Raw genomic sequence first — 19,396 nt, 5'->3', positions numbered from 1 at the left:
GAGCCAGACAACAGGCCCTAGGGGGTGGATTGTGAGATCTCAGATTGGTTGAAAAGAAGAACGAATCATTTTTTATAAGAGTGTGAAAACTTTTCTATTAGCAGACGCACTTTAAGACTAATACGCAACGGGCCTAAGCGAACAATATTTGCTAACAATAGGTTTGGGTTGTTACGCCTTGATATAGGTATATATGGGTCGGTATTTTTTTGACCAACCTTGAATTTATAAGTTGGTCTATTTACCAACCCGATTAACAACGACAACCAAATCCAACCCATTCAACCTAATCTCGAGTTGGGTCAAGTTGAGTACGTAGGTTCGAATAATCATGGTATGAAATCTAGTTGGTTGATTCAAATAGCATTGCGACGAAGGGCTAAGATCAACCATCATTGAATAACCAGCAAACAAACGAGAGACATGTCAATGATAACTCGAGGATAATATTTAAAATAATTTTTTTTTTCTAGTTACTATTGGTAAATTTGATTAAATGTTGTATATTTTGTTTTAATTTAGTTATTAAAACAATAGAATATGAAAAAAAAAAAAGAAAAAAAAAAAGAATAATTTAGTTATTAAAACTATTAAAAAATATATATATTAGGAGAGAGAAGTGGTTGTTTGTTTTCATGGAGAGTAAATCTCTCTCTTTCTATCTCTTCTGAAAATTGAAGTGTGGAGCCCAAATTCATGAGCCTTTTTGCACTTTTTTTTTTTCTTTTCAATATAAATATCCATCAAATCCTCTCTTTCAGTTCTTCAATTCCTCATTTCTTCAATTCTTCCCCCAAAATATTCTCTACGTATCTTCTTCAAATTCTCGTTTCTTATCCCTTTTCCTAATCCAAATCCCCAATCAATTCGATCTTCTTCTTCGATTCCTTTCCAATCGATCTTCTCTTCCTGCGATTCAACAATCCGATATTCGTTGTTGATTCTGTTTGTCTCTGTGTTTTTGTTTTTGGTTTGATTTGGTCATTTAATGGTGGTGAAACTGGTCCGATGGACGTCTTGGCAGGCGTTCTCGTCGAGAAAATACGAGGCGATCATCAATCTTCGCCGATTGGAAGGATTGGCGAATCTATCGCTGAAGGATTCGAGTGGTTTAGTGGTGGAAATCAAGTGGAAAGGGCAGAAAATTATAGGTCTGAGTTCTTGGCGACGGTCTGTGAAGAGGAACTACACAGATAAGGGCAATGTCTGTGAAGATGGAGCATCGGTAGATTGGAATGAAGAGTTTAGGATTTTGTGTTCAATTCTCGGCTCGAAAGAGGATCTGATTCCTCCATGGAAGCTTTCTCTCACAGTTCTTCAAAAAGTAAGCAATCGATCCCTCAACTTTTCGTTGAAAAATTCTTTGTTCTTAACGAATTTATTGCTCGCTGTTTGAATTGATTGAATTAATGGTATTGAATTTTTGTCATGCTGTTTCTTCTGCTTGGTTCCCATGGAGGATTTGACTTTTGACGATGAAGACAAGTCGATTTTAATTATTTTGCCCTTTTTGTAATTTTTTATGTTTTTTTTTTTCTTTTTTTTTTTTCTCTCTAATTTTCCTTTTGGGTTGGGGCTGGTGGGATGATTTGATATTGATATTCCAATTTTCCTTTTTCTGTGTTGACTTTTTCTACCGTTGAAAATAAAAGTATTTAGAACATTATCTTAATTATGTGTCCCCATATTATGATATGTAATTGTCACTTTATGATATAATTTTCAGTAATAGTTTACATTTCTAACACAAACAGTATAGTATTCTACCAGATGCCATCATCTCTCATAAATGGAATTTAATGTGTTCTGCTTTCCATGCGAATAATTTTATAATTAAAGTCATTTCATAACATTCGTGTTTTAAGACTGCGACTGTGAGACTACACAGATAATATTTGCTAGCAGTAGACTTAGATTGTTATAAATGATATCAGAGCTAGTCACTGGACGATGTGCTAAGGTGTGACTGTGACTGGTGTGCTAATGAGTACCCTAGCCCTCAAGGGGGTGGATTGTGAGATCCTACATCGAATGGAAATGAGGACAAAACATTCCTTACAAAGGGTGTGGAAACCTCTTGAACAATATCAGCTAGCAGTAGGCTTAGATTGTTACAAATGGTATCAGAGTCCGTCACCAGACGATGTGATAGAGTGACTAGTGTGCTAGTGAGTACCTTGGCCCTCAAGAGAGTAGATTGTGAGATCCCATAACAGATGGAGAGAGGAACGAAGCATTCCTTACAAAGAGTGTGGAAACCTCTTACTAGTAGAGAAGTGTTCAGAGCCCGTCATCGGGTGATGTGCTAGAGTGTGACTGGTGTGCTAGCGAGTACCCTAACCCCCAAGGGAGGTAGATTGGAATGGAGAGGGGAAGCATTCCTTACCGAGGGTGTGGAAACCTCTTACCAATAGTTAAGCGTTTTGAAACTGTGAGGTTGACAGTAATATATAACCGGTCAAAGCGGACAATATCTACCTGCAGTGTGGTGTACTTTTAGCTGTTACAAATAAACCATATAAAAATAATTTGATAGATCCCGAGCCTTGTCTTGTCCCGCTATGTTAAATGAAGGAAAGGGCCTTTGGGAGGTCCTTTCTATTCCCTTTGTAAATATTGGAGCCTTCAGTCTTTCATAATCAGTTTATCCTGTCTTTTGGGGCAGTGATTTAGCACTTAAATGTTATCACTAATTGAGATCTATATTTTACTACCTCATTACACAGGGAGAAAACCAAGTAGTTCGAAATAGCTATGCTGTAGTCGGGACTGCATCACTGAACCTAGCAGAATATGCTTCTTCATCTGATGGAAATGAGATTTCGATCAGCCTTCCTCTCAACGTCCGTGGCAGCACTGCAGCAGAGCTTAGCCCCTTGCTCCTTGTAAGTACTTCAAGCACCAACAATAACACATTTCAACTTCAACAGCATCTGCACATCTTGTTCCCTGATGTAATTCGTCTTCGATTTTGCAGCTCTCTCTTAGCCTCGTGGAGCTGAGAACTGATACAAAGCCTTTGAGGACGATGCAGAGGTCGATTATGCCTGTGACGCTCTCCCCAACTTCACCATTGTCTTTGTCAACAGAGAAAGAAGGGTTATCTGCAATAAGAGCAGGTCTAGATAGAGTTAAAATATTTAGACAATGTGTATCAGCAGGAAAAACTAAGGAAGTATTCCATGAAGAAAACATTGCTACAGTTAATGGGTTTTACATTAAAGATAAGGATTCTTCTCAGAGTTCTTCGCTTGATTCGGACTCGCTAGATGATGGTGTGAACGAGGAGGATTCACGTGTTCAGGAGCTATTTGGTTATGAAAAACTAGCCCATGCCAACCGTGTAGCAGGAATTTTCCTCCCTGGTACAAAGACCAACAATGGAGAAGAATGTTGGATCTATTGTGGCAATGGTGCAGGATGCTTGGACATTGATAGTGATAGTTCACAAACTACGCAGCAGAACTCGATGCGCAAAATGTTGTCGTGGAGGAAGAGAAAGCTAAGCTTCAAATCTCGTAAAATTAAAGAAGAGCCTCTTCTGAAGAAACATTATGGTGAAGAAGGTGGAGACGATATCGACTTTGCTCGTAGGCAGCTGAGCACAAATGAGCTTTTCACTTGGGTATATTCTCAAGACCTGAACTGCACTGTGTTTCGCTCTGCTTTACTCAGAATTTGTAGGTATTTCTAATAGCTCAATGATAATGGCCTCCTGTTCTTGTTCTTGCAGTGGTATAATCTGGAGTTATCAGCAGCTGCATTTGGAGATGATAACTTTGCTGTGGGTAGTTGGGAGCAGAAGGAGGTAACCAGTCGAGACGGACACTTGAAAGTCAACACCGAAGTCTTCTTCGCCTCTATTGATCAAAGGAGCGAGCGTGCTTCCGGGGAAAGTGCCTGCACAGCTCTAGTTGCTGTTATTGCTGATTGGTTACTTTCCAACCAAAACGAAATGCCCATCAAGTCTGAATTAGACAACTTGATCAGAGATGGATCTGCAGAATGGAGAAACCTTTGTGACAATAAAGACTACCTGGAGCAGTTCCCTGATAAACACTTTGATCTCGACACAGTGATTGATGCAAAAATCCGACCTCTGTCTGTTGCTGCAGAGAAGTCATATGTTGGATTCTTCCACCCAGAAGGATTGGAGGAAGAGGGTGTTTTCGAGTTCCTTAAGGGCGCCATGTCTTTCGACACCATATGGGATGAAATCAGCCTCCTTGCAGCAGACCTTCCAACAAATGCAGGTGAATCGATAGTCTACATTGTGAGCTGGAATGACCACTTCTTCATCTTGAAGGTTGACAAGGATGCTTACTACATCATAGACACTTTGGGCGAGCGGCTCTACGAGGGGTGCAATCAGGCGTACATTCTGAAATTCGACAGGGAGACGGTAATTAGTAGATTACCAAACAAAACAAATGCATCAGAGGAGAAAACCTCCAACACAAAGCAATCAAAGAACACAGAGCCATCAGATAAGAAAGCCTCCATTGACACAAAACAATCAAAAAGCAAAGAGTCATTGAAGGAGAAGAACACCATTGTCACAAATCAATCAAAGAGCTCAGAACTATCAGAGAGAAAAACGTCAATTAATACAAACCAATCCTCAGAGCCATCAGAGGCAGAACCATCTACTGATGTGCCACAACTAAACAATACAGAGATGTTAGAAGAAAAACCGCCAGTCGATGTCATGCAACCAAGTGATTCTGGAGAAGCTACAACACCAGAACAGTCGAGTAGCCCAAAAGAAGCTTTGACTGAGAACAAAGATGAGTCGAGGAATGATGATGATACAGACGAAGAGGTTGTATGCACAGGGAAGGAGTGCTGCCAGGAGTATATCAAGAGCTTTCTTGCAGCAATTCCGATCAGGGAATTGCTGGAAGATGTGAAGAAGAAAGGTTTGAGTTCATCAACACCCCTTCATCAACGGCTACAAATAGAATTCCACCGTGCCAAAATGATTTTGGGTGAATCAAATTTTGGCAAAAGCAACGACTAAGGATTAATTACATAAGTTAACTCAAAAGCTCTGTTTTAGTTCTACTTAACTTTTGGAGATCCATCTTGTTTAAACCACTGTATTAAGGAATGAAGTATTGAAGAGGGCATAAGTTAAATGTTTATAAAGCCCCTTAATTCCATACTTACTAAATTCCTTGTAATTATTGCTCCACATATTTCATGGCATATATATATTTAGTAAAATAATATGTGTACCTTTTGTGGATTTGGAACAAATAAACTTAAGTTTCAGGTTAATTTGATGAAACAAATCCCTATAATCGTCTAAAAACTCGAGCATTCACTCCAAATTTGTAATATATCCAATGTATTAGATAAGAACTAGAGAATTATCTTGTTCTATTATTATATAAAAAAATTATTCAAAAGCTAATGGGATTTAATGATTTTTATCTCATAAAACAAAGAATTTCAAATGACTAAATAACTAAATAACTAATTATGGTAAGTGACCACCAAATAGCAACCAGTGACAGCAGCAGAGAAACCCCAATTCAAGACATTAACTCCTCAGCTCTACATTGAAATAACTACTCAACAAAAGAATGTGAAGTAAAGGCTGCGAGTATATTCACTCAGCTAAGAATATTGTAAGTGATCACCTTCACTAACCGTATAGAAAGGTCTGTCCTTAAGACACCTCCAACTGGAAAGAGCTGTTGTACAAGTTTAACCACTCCCAGCAAGGATGCATCATTCTGCAGTCAGCATTCAAATTGGTTAAAGTTTTATGGTATTTGATATGGGGAAGAAAAGTAAGATATTAACAATAATAGTCATGAGAAATAAAAGTAAAGATTTTCCTTCCCATTTTAGATGATGTTCGCCTTACCACGTAAACAATATCAAAAGTGCACTCGTAGCGTAGCGGTCAAGAGAGTTTTTGATGGTGTCATTCCTGCAAAAGGAGCTTATTATTGAGTACAAGAACGAATATTCATACGACCGAAACAGGACCTTAATTCTCATCTAGCACAAAAATATTGTTTTATAGTATGTGTTCATACAAAAACCCCAAACAAATGACATCGACAAGGAAGTTTAAAAAGATTACGTACAAAAACCCCACGGATATCTAAGTGTCATACTTTGAACCATCTGAAATCCTCAAATCCCCTATGTGGTCACCAAATTGTCCATTTTCTTACAGAGGCACTATTATCAATAGCGCCATCTACATCACCCAATTGGTCATGAAGAGGAGCAGCCATATCAAGAGCACGCTCATTTTTATTTAAACTATGAATTAACAATACCATAAGCTCATTCAAATGTAACAATCATAACAACCGCTAATAAAATGACCAAGGAAAAGTAATAGCCATCTTAAAAAAGGAAGGTACCCTGAAATGATAAGAATCGATCCGATCGCAACTTCGAATATGGAATTCATCCACCCACGTAGTTTTTGTGAATCCATATGACTTTTGTTCTGTCATTTCTTTATTTTTTCTAAAGCTGAATTCTTCATTCTTTTCTTGATGAAATCTCTCTATTCATTGAATATTCAATTCAAAATGACATTACAAACAAAAGAAACAGAAGGGGGTCGCTTCAATTTCCCAGGATTGAGAAGGAGATTTTCCTAATAAGGCAGCCATTATCATCAAACACCATTCTATTTTAAACGATCCAAATATTCTTAAAATATCCGTGAAGCTTCTGCCTCAAGACCTGGTCCAGGAAGTAGAAAAGGCAGGTATCAAGAAACGACGCAAGTGAGCTTTCGATATTGAGCTTCGGTTTCTCTTCTATCGAAATGGTAGGACAATTTCCAAAAGGTGGTAATATTTATAAAGTTCATCCGTCCTAGAATAATATTCAGGGTTTCCCTGCTTTAGAAGATTATGAGAGGCTATACAAGTTTTAATCTTGTCAGCAAAGCATAAATCAAGTTCATCAGGTTGAAAAAATAGAGATTCACTAAGAAATCTTCACAAAGTTAGCACAGTAATAGTCATCAAATCTTATCTTGCCCTCGGCAGCCATCAATCCAGTATCACGCTAGCGTAGCATCAAAGTCAGAAATGACCTAAACAAGATCTCCTACTGTTATTCCTATAAACAGCGGTCAAGAAATGCGACTTGTACGAGCATTTATCCACAGAAAACTTCAGGCTCAAAAACAAAGAGCAAAACCTGGAGCTTATGCAAACCTGAAAGGCGCGTAGAGTCGAGTTTCTTCTTCGGCAGATCGGAATCTACAATAACTGCCTCAGAAGCCCTCACGAACTTATTTTCCTCCATCCCAATCACGCTTCGGCTTCCAAAAAACAACGCCTACGAGAGAAAAACGAATAGAACAGTACACGACCATCAAAAAACAGATTACTGAAGTGAAAATGCCGCATAACCGTGCAAGAGAATATTGGATTTGACGCAAATGATTCGGCAAAAATAATCGAGCACAAGAGAAATGAGTACTGAAAGCAACCTGGAACCGAATGATGGAGAAGAAGACCGAAGCTTAGAGGTGGAACTGAAGCGAAGAGGAATCGTTGAATTGCATTGGACTCGACGGCTCATCTGTTCGTTCGCCTGAACTCAATGAAGAAGTATCGTTCTTTTTCGGTACGGAAGGGATTATTTTATTGCATTTTTGCATTTTTCTTTTTCTTATTTTATTAAATATTTTATTTCACTCTTAGTCCAACTTGAACATAATTTAGAGGTAAGAATTTATTATCTCTTTATTGAAAAAAAATTAGAGATATATATATTTTATAATATTTATATATATAAATTAATTTAACTAAAAAAGATTAATTTCTACTAACATCCTTCCAACTTTTATAATATATATATATATATTTTTTTTTTTTTTCATTTCAAATTAATTTATTAAATTGTCACATTATAAATCTCGAGCTTATATCAATTAAAAAGATCTTGGCGTGTGAAGGATCTTATACCTGGCTCCTCCTAACTAATCAAGTAGCAAGCCAAACTACACGTGATAAGTTGAGTTTTAAACCGCTATTTTTTTGATAGACAAAATATCAATTACACAAAACATATGAGAAGATACAACACAAAACTCACCAACAATCTCCAATTCAATCACCACAACAGTTGAACTAAACTAAAAAAAAATGTTCAGAAGCCCAAAGCAAAGTCATGAGAACTTATACGGACAATATCATGTCATTATAAAGAGTCGTATTTGTCTAACTTGGTATCAGAGTCATGCCTTAAACTTAGTCATGCCAATAGAATACTCAAACGTCGAACAAAGGGTTCCAAAAGAAAAAGGAGTCGAGGATCTTCTAAGGCATAGTAAAAAAATGACTAAGACTCTAAAAGAAAAAGAAGTCGAGTCTCGATTAAGAGGAGACATGCTTTGTTCGAGTAGAAGTGTTTGATGAAAGATCCACACTAGCTAATTTAGAGAATCATAATAAGTTTATAATCAAATAATACTATCTCCGAAGTCTTTTGGAGAAGCCCAAAACAAAGTCATGAGAATTTATGCTCAAAATGGACTATCATACTATTGTGGAGAGTCGGGTTCGTCGTCCATTAAAAGAAAAACATCAGAGCAGCCCCCAAAACAAAGTAAAACATAAGATGTACAGATATTCACCACTATTAAGGTTCAAAAAATCAGTAATATAAGGCACAAAAAATAACAAACTGATGTTTTTGACTGTAAATGTGAAGGCTAAACGTAAGATTTTTGGCATTATCATTGCTTCTCATTCTCCTAAGGCACAAAAAATAGGTGTTCATCAACAAGCAAAGGTGAAAATAAGATAAAAATCTTGGCACTTGGAACAAAAGAACCACAGATCGTTCTGTTTCCCAATCCTATTTTATCTGCAACTCCAATACATAATCTTTGAATGCTTCATAAGCTAGATAGAAAAACACATTTGAGAGGAAAGAACATAAAACGAACGTGAAACTTACTTCGTAATCCTATGACTGAATCAACATAAAATCCATCTATTTATTTTCAGAAAACCTGGATGACTGGCAGGTGGTTTGCATGCTAGATCCAATTCGTCCTCCTGAAAACGTTCAAAATCATTGTTGCGCACACTGCACTCTCTGGGCACCTCCATGCATATCTTCATCTTCGTCGTATGCCTCTTGTACCTGCTTCCTGCGCATCTCTTCCTCGATGTTGACATCATGGAGAGTGGTCTCTTCGCATTCATCCAACTCCATATCTGATAGCTGCACTGATGACCGGGGTGGCAGCACACCCTCCAGCGCCTTGCATTGTTCAGGGTTCAAGGAGTCTGGGAAGTCGACACTGAAGTGGATGTAAAGTTTACCCTTCATGAATGGCCTCTGGTACATTGGCATACCCTCATCGTTTATAGCCTTGAATTGGTCTGCGCAAATTAAGATAGGAACGATGTAAGGAAATGCCACTACATAAAGTGGAAAAAACGCATCGAACGTGTTGAATCATGAACAGTAGCATACCAGGCTTAACTACTTCGCCAGGATGGGATTTGATGAGAAGCTGTCGGCCATCCAAGTGTGTCAGAATAAACTGAAAACCACAAAGAGACTCGACGAGGGACAAGGTATGCTCCACAAAGAGGTCATCGCCCTTTCTCTTAAACTTCGGGTGCTCTTTTTGTTGTAGGACGAAAACGATATCCCCAGTAACAGTGTCAGGCTGAACAAAAACCGATTATATCACATATGTCAAATTGCAAGTATTATAGCACCCCCACCCCCGGGAGAACAAGAAGAAGAAGAATGCAGTCTTACCGCTTCATCCGCTTCACCAGGGAATGTAATCTTCTGTCCATTTTGCATACCCTTCTCCACAATTACTTCCAAAACTTTCTTCTCCTGTACGACCTTTTCACCCTTGCACTGTGAGCAACGATCTTTATCGTTAATGGTTTCACCAGTCCCCTTGCATTCATTACAAGGATGCTGCATTTGTTGGATCATAGAAGGGCCAAGGTGTCTGATGGAAACTTTCATACCAGATCCTTGGCAGCCAGGACATTTCATTGAAGCACCAGATTTCGAGCCCTTACTGTGATTGTTGTAGCAAAGACCACGTGAGTTCAGAATATAACAACAATTAATGAAGGGAAAACAAAACGCACCACCATCACAGTTACTCACCCCTTGCACTTTGAGCAAATTACATTGCGCGAAAGAGAAAGCTTCTTCGAACTTCCATTATAGAGATCTTCCAAGGAGACCTTGAGGGGATGGATAACATCCTCACCCCTCCTTTGCCTTCGACCCCTACTGCTACCACCACCTAAACACAATCTCAAAATGGATATCAATTGCTTATGGTAACCCCATATTACATAATTGAACATTACAGTAAATAATTATTACCACCAAATGGGCTCCCACCAAAGAAAGACTGGAATATGTCAAATGGATCATGACCACCGCCACCACCCATTCCTTCCTTGAGGGCATCCTCGCCATATTGATCGTATATCTCACGTTTCTCTGGATCACTAAGCACCTCATACGCTTGTGCCAACTCCTTAAACTGTATCACAAATGAAAAAATTTCAAAAGGTTAAGATTTTTTTCTGTTGAGTAACACGGCCGTCCCATCCAGTTTTCTCAGGCTAAAGTTTCGAATAAATTCGTCCAGAACAATTAGAACAACATCAAAGTTATGTAACCAAGCAAACAGAGAGAGACCAATATATACTTTAATCTAGCTTTCCAGTTGAAAAGAGGTGAAACTAATTTCCGTACGATACGACACATTACAATTAAATTCAGATCATTCGCTTAACGAGTTCAAATTTCATACTCATCGTAAGAAGACCAGCAATTGCTCTAAATAACATCCCAACCTATCAAATGACTCCCATGATTAACATACAAGCATGTAAAAGCAAATTCCACAATTAAAACTCAAGACCAGCAACTACGAGATAGATCTAAGCATCACGATCCGCCACCATTACTCATCAGGAAAACACGTTAGAAACACACAATTCAAGAACACCAGATGAAGGAGATCACCTTTTCAGGGTCACCACCCTTATCAGGATGGTTCTTGATAGCGGCCTTTCTATAAGCCTTCTTTAGATCGTCTTGCGACGCGTTCTTCGAGACTCCGAGAATCTCATAGTATTTGGTATTGTCGCTCTTCTTGGGCCTTCCAAACATTTTGCCTCACCGATCAGATCTTAACAAACCCTAACGAAAGCAATCAAACCCAGATTAATGATAAAAACAAGATCTCGAAAGCAAATTCCAAGGAGGAAAACAAATAACTCGATAATCGATGAATCGAAGCGCGAAAAAAAAAAAAAAAAAAAAAAACTCGAACCTTGTAAGAGTGAAAAGGGCGATCTTGAAGTGAACGATCGGGTAGAGAGATCGGTGACCTGAGAGCAGAGAAACCAAAAGGGACGCTCGAGACGGCGAGGTGGAGAGAGGGGTTCAAAAGTCTCAGATCTCAAACTATAAGGAAATAATTCGGCGGTCAGGATTGTTTCCTTGCAAGATGTGGTCAGCTGCGGCTTGGGGGTACTTTCGACGTTTCACACTAAGGCGGCCAAACCCACATGTCTTAAGAAGGATCTAGAATTTTCTTTTTTCTAATTTTTTTTAAAAATTTGGCCTCTTTTCTTTTGTTTAATTAACACAAATTAAAACATTAATTATTGTACTTTAAAATAAATGCTAATTTAATATAAAAAATACCTTTCTTTCTATTATTTCTCGAAAATATTCGGAAACTTTCAAAAGTTTCCAATAATATCTTTAAATTAAAAATAAAATAAAAAAATTCTCGATCGTAAATTTTATTTCGAAATTTTTAATAATGTTTCAAAAAATATTATTAAATTTTAAAAAGTTTCATTAATACTCTTTATAGCTTTAAAATAAATAAATAAAAATTTGTTTTAAATTTTAAAATTAATATCAACCTCTTATACTTTTTAAATTACAGTTGAGATTGAAAAATTTACTTTTAAATAAGTATCAATTTTGATAAATCTCTAAATCCTTTTCGACGTAGTTGATGATAATGATTGCACGTTGGTAATTTCGTAATTACCATAATCGTAATTTTTTGTGTGATGATGATGATTTAGTAGTAATTACACGTTTGTTTCTTGGTAACTACTACCTATTATCAACTTTAATGTGATAATAACGATTTGACGGTGATACACGTTGGTTATTTCGTAATTATCATCAGACATCTAAGGACGATGGAAACAATTTCGTAAAAGGTTACAAGTGGTGTGTTCGAATAGCTGATCACTAAGGTCACGTGTTTTTTGTTCTTTAACCATATAAATGCATATTTAGCTCAAATAGAGAGAGTTTCTTCCCGAGTATTTTTAATATTCACTATTTCTTAAAATAACTATTAGATAGAGGCGATACGAAGTTCGGTTACGACGAAGATTGATGAGTTTCTAGAAGAATTTTTTTTTTCAGATTTTGACTTTTTAGGGTTTAGGTCTAAACCCTAAACTACAGTTAACTTAGCTATTGGTCTACAGTTAAAGGTAAGATGACAGAGAAGCTGATCATCGGACAACTATGAAATTTTTAATATTTTTTTATTTATTTAAAACATTTCCTTATTTGATTTGGCCCCTAAAAAAAATTCAAATTTAATTTAATTTGGGTAATAACATGTTTGGTTTAAATAATTAATTGACAATAAATAAATACGCAGGTGTGACATATTATATCAAACATATTAATTTAAATAATATAAAATTACGCGGCTCACCAAGTCAAACCTTCCTTTTTTACAATATTTTTGGTCAAAGTGTCTTTGTCTTTGTTACACTATCTCGAGAGTGACCTATGTTACATCGAGGAAAATAAACCAACTTATTTGACTTTTTGAATATTTATCATTCATTAAAATTTGTCTATTTCCAGACTGAACGTTTTATTTTATTTTAATCTAAAATACGTGTATCACGTACTATTTTTTTTTTATTTTTTTTTCAAAATTTACATTTATCTCAAAGCTTTGAACGAGGATATCAAATTGTATACTAAAAAAAATTAAAAGACAGCTAAGATTATAGAACATAATTTGCCGTTGACCGTTTTATAATAATTTAATTTTTTTAAAAAAATAATTTTTTTAAAAAAATAGTGTTAAACTTTAATAAAATATTTTAATGATTATGCTTTCGAAAAAAGCATAAATTTCAAACGAACCCAAAAAAAAAAAGGTGTATTTTAAGCAACATGAATCTAAAATTTTCGTACGCTGCTGCATAGTTGAGTAAATATAGGAGTAGCCGCAAAGGCGGGTTTTGCCGGTGCTTTTGGAGCGACTGCTTCGAAGGGAAGAGAGGGAATCTGAATTTCTTCTTCTTCTTCTGATTGATGGTGTTTTCTTCTTCTATCTGAACAATTACTGCTGCAAAAACGGCGAGGTAAGGCGACAGAACGGAATCAAATTCAAGAAAATGCCAAAACTCGAATTGAAACTTGATGATTCTTATAAATTCTTCGGGAAATTCAAATCCCTTTGTTTTCTTTTTGGTTCACCACTTGAAAATCGGTTCCGAGAACTTTTCGGTTGTGTTTATTGTCGCTTTGGCTGTTGTTTTCGATTTCGCTTTTCTACGGAGTGGATTATTTTTTAGTGCGATTTCACTGTTGGATTGTGATTCTTGTTTGAGCTTTGAAAATGTATAATGCAGCTTGTTTTTCTTAGTTGCGTTGATGAATGAGGACCTTATATGGCTTTTTAACTTGTGAGGTTCTGAATTTAGAGTGAATTTTATAGGCATTTTCTTGTTTGGTGGCTGAGAAAGGGCGAGAAAGAGAGAGAAAACACTGATTTGAGAGTTTATTGGGGTTTAGATTAAGGTGATTTGATATCTTTTACGTTTTTCACTGTTCTTTGGCTGCAAATCAAGTTTCAGTAATGTGAACGAAGCTTTCAATTGAAGATGTCTGATGAAGATTTTGGGTCATCTTTTGTTGTCGTGAAGTTTATTTGTTCTAAAATTTGATTGTCTTTTGTTTTCCCCCGTGATTTCGGCTGCTATTAAAGATATGTTTGCCAGGGAAATGTTTCCTTTTCATATTGTCCTTTTCGTTTCCAACCAAAAACTTAGCACTTTTAAAAGCTAAGAAAGAGGCTGATGCTGATGGGAAACTTGTGATATAGTCCAGTGCCTCACCATGTCAACAAGGCAAACTCACCTTCCTCCTCGCTGTCCGATTCAAAAGAAAACAACTGCGGGTTCAATTAATGGTTCGGTCGCATTATCCCCACCTGTTAATGAATTCTTTCTGTATCATGACACTCCTTCTTCACAAAGTTCTGTGTTGGAGGATGAGCCTGTATGGCTTGGTGAACTATTAAGCGACTGTGAATCAAATTCAAAAGGAAAACCACTTCGACGCTCAGCTAGTGACTCGGTCACCCTCTTGGATGGTCTTGCCGATTCGTTGAGGAGTCTTTGTATTGAAAAAGATGTGGAGAATTCAGTTGGCAATGAAACTTGTGAACAATGGGATCCATCTTGCATTTATGGACCTAACTCACCTAGGAAAAAATGCAGTTCAGATTTTTCAAACTACAATATGGTTTCTGCATTATCGGAATTTGTTCATCTTCACCATGCTACACCAGTGCACACAGATATTTGTTCGGTTGGCGAGAGCTCTTCTTCAAAGTTAAATGGAGACATTAGCGAATCAGTTAGGGAGGTTAACTCTGATGAAAACGCAGCAAAACGGTCAGATTCTAACATTTTTATTTTCTATTCCTCTGCCATTATTTTTCTTGTTGATCATATGATCAGATCATTATCTTAATCGTTCACCGAGTTGTTATTTGGTGACAAGTCATGTTGCATCTGTTCTTGATAAGATAATGTAAGCGACCATAGTTTCCTCGGGGACATTCGACACAATTGGAAAGATAATGTAAATGACTATAAGTATGAGATCAAATATGCAATGAAGAACCTGTGGCATTTGCCTACACCCGACATGTCACAAAAACATGCATTGTCTTTCTCAAATCTGAAACAGGGTCCAAGTGTTCCAGCCTTTTTGCCTGTCATGCATGACAAGAATTTGTGTTCTTTCCTTTCTCTTTCCAATTGCTTGTTTGTCAAAAAATTAAAAACTGTTTGGAGATACATTGTCCAATTTAAGCTGATGAAATGATACTTCTTTTTACATTTTATTGAATGTATTTACGCACGAGGACGAGTTTAATTTTTGGTATCCACTACTTTGATATATAGATTTTGATATCGATGAGTTAAACCTCGATTATTGCTTATGCCTATAGGTCCCTGTTTCTATTAAAGTATTGTGATGGGTACACAAGCTTAATGATTTCCCTGCAGGCATAATGGGCAACGCTCAAGGGTTCGTAAGCTTCAATACATTGCTGAGCTGGAGAGGAAGGTTAATGTTCTCCAGGTAATTCCGTTGGAACATTTGGGCTAGCCTATGATGATCAACCCTTATTGGACTGATGATACTTTTCTGATTTCTGGTCATTTTTCGCAATATATTTTTTTTATAAGAAACTTGGAGATGCAAAAGGAAACACAACTTAAGGGGCCGGGGGAACAGCTGCTTACAAAAACACCATGCCCTTAACTTAGCCAGGTTAATAGAATCCTCAAGCGTCGAACAAAAAAGTTGCTAGCAGTCAAAAGTGACTCAAGTGTTGAACAAAGTGTGTATTTTATTCGAGGGCTTCAGAGAAAGGAGTCGAGCCTCGATTAAGGGGAGACTATGGTGTACTTTGTTCGAAGGGAGGATTGTTGGGAGGGACTCCAACATTGACTAATTAAGGGGTTGATCATGGGTTTATAAGTAAGGAATATATCTTGGCACGAGGCCTTTTGGGAAAACCAAAAGCAAAGTCATGAGAGCTTATGCTCAAAGTGGACAATATCATACCATTGTAGAGAGTTATGGTTCCTAACAATCCAATCACACAGAAAACACAAGATATTAATTTATTGCAATATTAAGACAAACTACCATGTGACAATAGCCTTTTGAGAGGGCTCTCTCTCCCAAATTCCCACAATGGAAACTTCACTAAAATGACCCCCCAAACTAAGGTCTCCAACACTCCTATTTATGACCTAGATACCTCTAACTAATTACCGCTTTGTCCTTACTATCAACATACTAATCTTTCCCATATAACCCAAAGCAAGCAATCCAGTACTCTCGCAAGATGTTACTTGGGACCTAGTTAGAATTTTGCTTCTTGGTCTTCCACCTCTAAAGATCTTTTTTATTTAAATCATGGTGTGACCGAAAATTTTGCCAATTGGGAGTCTCCTTTGTAATCCTTTTGTTTGGTGGGGACATCTCATCTCCCCTTATTGTACTTCCTCTTTTGGTGAGGAGAATTTTTGTTTCTTATTATAAATAAATAAGAAAGCTTTGATTACATGCAAATTACTAATGTCTGCACCTTTCATCTTTGTAGTTTTAGAAATATGAATGCCGTTCTCTTTTGCTTTTTGTTTATAAGAAACTCGAGAACGTGTGGCTTTATCTATGGAGAATGGATGCTGTTCTCTTTTACTATCATAATATTTCTTGAGAAAAATATAAACCACAGCCAAAAGCTTTCATCTCATTCTGCAGACTGTAGAATCACAGCTGGCAATACGAGTAGCATCACTGCTTCAAGAACGGGTGGCTCTATCGATGGAGAATAGCAAATTAAAGCAGCAGGTTGCAAGAGTAAGACGTGAAAAATTGACTTCAGAAGGTAACTTTGTTTGCCTCTTTCTTCTCATTGAATTCGGTTTTCTTGGAACTTGCAAACAAGCAATTGTCGAGAAATTGTTTTCGTGTATATATAACTTGTTTGCTAAAATTTAACAGTGTGAATTAGATGCTAGCTCACAAATACAAATATTTTGACTATCCTGACATGCATCATGAATTGAAAACTCTCAAATAACAAATATCATGTTGATGTAAAGAGACTACCAAAGAATATAAGGTGGTAAGGAGGATTTTCTTTTATCCTCCCAAAGCCTGCAGCCTGGAATTATAAGCATCGGGAACGGCCTCTGACTCCTTCCCGATCCTCCTTTGTTTCTCTAATACTCCTTCCATTCCGTTGCTCTCTTTTTTCTGTCATTTGTTTCTGAGATGGTCGTTTTTAGCGAGATTGGTTGGAAGTATTCCATCCTGAGTAAGTGAGTGATCGAGAAAAACAGCTCAAGTACGGTGTTTGATGTTAGATATAAAGGCAGAAGAGTGAGGTTTCCCTAGTCTTAAAGACAACTTTCCATTTTATTCTTATAGTTCCTTAGCCAGCTTACTGGTTTCTCCAGGAGTGTTGTCGTATTCTCTAAGCTATGAACTTCTTTAGGGAACCCTGGACCGTGTCTCTCGGTTGAGAAGACTTGTAACAATCGGCCCTGCCAATTAATTGAAATCTTCAATTTTGACAACAGTGAAAGGAAAAATGTTGGTGTTCTCTTAATCCCATTCAACTGGAGGTACCAAATCCTCGGTATACATGGATAATAGAGAGACCCAAGACAATATTTAAACAAGTCCTTACTACTTGGCTAGGCCCTCGGAAAAGTCTATCCTTGTAATGGAGAAGCAATAAAAAGAGGAAAGTGAGATGTTTATGTTTGATGAGTCTTGCAAGCCCATTTAGTCGGAAAGGAGCTTAGGAGGAGTCGATTGATGTTACCTATGCTAGTCCTTTTAATAACGAGAACTTTTGGAGAGCCTTCTAGGAACTATTCAAAGATCAAACGTGTTTCTCCATTACAAGTCAACTTAGCAGACAATAACAAAGAAACCAGTCGAGTTGACTGAACCTTTAATCTTTATGAGGAGATCTATTGAGGAAGTTTGCATTTTACCGAACATGGAGAAGAGTAGTCAAGATATACACAATATTTTTCTCATCTACTAATGGTTTGATTGAGATTATACCCTCACTTTTGGAAGGTTTGGGGATCCCACGGCCTAAGGTAGTCGCTCCAGAGATCTCACAGCAGCTTCTGGCTTAGCCAGCGAATCCTGCCTTTTCAATTTTAGTTGGGAAAGAACCTCTACACAGTTCCATTTCCAACTAAAAAAGAAAAAGAGTGAACTACCGTAATAGATCTGAGAAGGCCACCAATTTAACATCTTCCATTAGGCGTTAGTTATGAATAGTGATGTTGTGTGATTGTGTCTAAGAGTAATGTTTCATCTTGAACAGATTATGGTCAATGAAGATCATTAGTTTAAATGTCTGTGGCCTAGTGTCGGCAAGTAGCTTGGTGAAAGTGAGTATTTTTAACGTTGTCTTGATTTAGTGTCCTACTAGAGACCAAGTTTTCTACTTCGATAGAAGGCGGGTTGAACCCGTTCGGAGCTCTTGTTACATAGGCTGATCTTCCTCTAAATCGTGCGGGCTGTCCGAATTGTGCAGTAATTTGGTTGTTCCAATCATATTACTTGCCCCCATAATGACTGATTTGGGACGTTTAGGGGCACAAGTTCAACATAGCCTGTGGTATAAGTGGATGATTTAAGAAACTTAGCTTTAGGGAACCTGTTTCTGGAGTGCTAAGCATAGAAACTCTGGAATCAGGCCTCACCACAGACTATACATGAGTTCGGACATTTTATACCAAACCCGTCCGAATACGAACCTAGCAGCAAAATACCCGTCCATTTCATCGTCCCAACCAACATATGGGTTTTATTATATTTTTTATACGTTTAGGTAATCGAAGCAAAGGTAAATTTTAGTATGAGTAAGAGTAAGGGATCTAAACTTATTACTGAGATTTCTACTATGATCGAAACTCCCCACAGTGGGAGAATCTTTGTCTTTCTGTCCATTTTCCTATAATGGTCTCACTGATCATCATGGGCAAAAGATCAAATTCATCATTTACTGAATACCATAACTTTTCTTCTAATGGTGCTTAAAACTCACCTTGCTACAGGCAGACACCAGGTACTCAAGAAGGAAGTGGAGAAATTGAAGGTTGTATTTGCAAAACGGCAAGTCAAGAACTCATTTTGAGCCATCTTCTCCCGATCCGTTTCTCGGCCGAGTAGTCGGAGGGAAGACCGAACCCACCATCCTAGGATCAACCATAGAATCCATGTGACTGAACTGCTTGCCTCCTCCTGCCATTGGCAATTATTTTCTGCCAATGAAATGAACACTGATCTGACCCCCTCCTAGGAAATTTGCAGGAAAAAGAAAAAAAAAAAGAAACTTGAACTCCTCATCTTTCTTTCTCATCTTTGCTGTGTCTCTGTGTTTGAAAATGAACCTTTTGGATTGGAGGAAGAAGGAAGGGTTTTGAAGTTAAAAAAATTTTGCAGCCAAAAATTAAAGAACAGATTGAAAAAGAAAGACACGAAAATGGACCTACAATAATCT

General features: G+C 37.3%; 3 protein-coding genes and 1 long non-coding RNA gene across 7 annotated transcripts; 2 read left to right on the top strand and 2 right to left on the bottom strand.

Annotated features, from left to right (window-relative positions):
- The first annotated feature begins 765 nt into the window (after positions 1-765).
- Positions 766-5,162, top strand: LOC111467359. Its single transcript, XM_023112221.1, has 4 exons — positions 766-1,324; positions 2,727-2,885; positions 2,978-3,680; positions 3,756-5,162. The coding sequence occupies exons 1-4, from the start codon at positions 989-991 to the stop codon at positions 5,018-5,020; spliced, it is 2,463 nt and encodes an 820-aa protein (XP_022967989.1). The 5' UTR covers positions 766-988; the 3' UTR covers positions 5,021-5,162.
- Positions 5,163-8,700: 3,538 nt separating this feature from the next.
- On the bottom strand, positions 8,701-11,482 carry LOC111467506 (dnaJ protein homolog). Its single transcript, XM_023112430.1, has 7 exons — positions 11,327-11,482; positions 11,017-11,193; positions 10,366-10,528; positions 10,141-10,282; positions 9,772-10,048; positions 9,478-9,676; positions 8,701-9,383 (listed from the first exon to the last, which is right to left on the bottom strand). The coding sequence occupies exons 2-7, from the start codon at positions 11,161-11,163 to the stop codon at positions 9,070-9,072; spliced, it is 1,242 nt and encodes a 413-aa protein (XP_022968198.1). The 5' UTR covers positions 11,164-11,193; positions 11,327-11,482; the 3' UTR covers positions 8,701-9,069.
- Positions 11,483-13,241: 1,759 nt separating this feature from the next.
- On the top strand, positions 13,242-19,224 carry LOC111467654 (basic leucine zipper 34). Of its 4 annotated transcripts, none has more exons than XM_023112633.1 (5): positions 13,242-13,415; positions 14,159-14,732; positions 15,354-15,429; positions 16,624-16,750; positions 18,951-19,224. In XM_023112633.1, the coding sequence occupies exons 2-5, from the start codon at positions 14,173-14,175 to the stop codon at positions 19,028-19,030; spliced, it is 843 nt and encodes a 280-aa protein (XP_022968401.1). In that variant the 5' UTR covers positions 13,242-13,415; positions 14,159-14,172; the 3' UTR covers positions 19,031-19,224. The 4 variants fall into 4 exon arrangements, with proteins under 4 accessions (XP_022968401.1, XP_022968404.1, XP_022968403.1 ...); XM_023112636.1 differs by having other exon boundaries at positions 13,250-13,415; positions 14,164-14,732; XM_023112635.1 differs by having other exon boundaries at positions 13,250-13,415; positions 14,055-14,732.
- On the bottom strand, positions 16,738-19,028 carry LOC111467655. The gene is made up of 2 exons (XR_002714595.1): positions 18,941-19,028; positions 16,738-17,178 (listed from the first exon to the last, which is right to left on the bottom strand). It is a non-coding gene; the product is annotated as an uncharacterized LOC111467655 (long non-coding RNA).
- Positions 19,225-19,396: the final 172 nt, after the last annotated feature.

Source organism: Cucurbita maxima, unplaced genomic scaffold, assembly GCF_002738345.1.
Source record: "Cucurbita maxima cultivar Rimu unplaced genomic scaffold, Cmax_1.0 Cma_Scf00034, whole genome shotgun sequence".
NCBI lineage: Eukaryota > Viridiplantae > Streptophyta > Magnoliopsida > Cucurbitales > Cucurbitaceae > Cucurbita > Cucurbita maxima.
The sequence above is the reverse complement of the archived record's forward strand: the minus strand, read 5'-3'. Positions and strand labels throughout refer to the sequence as shown.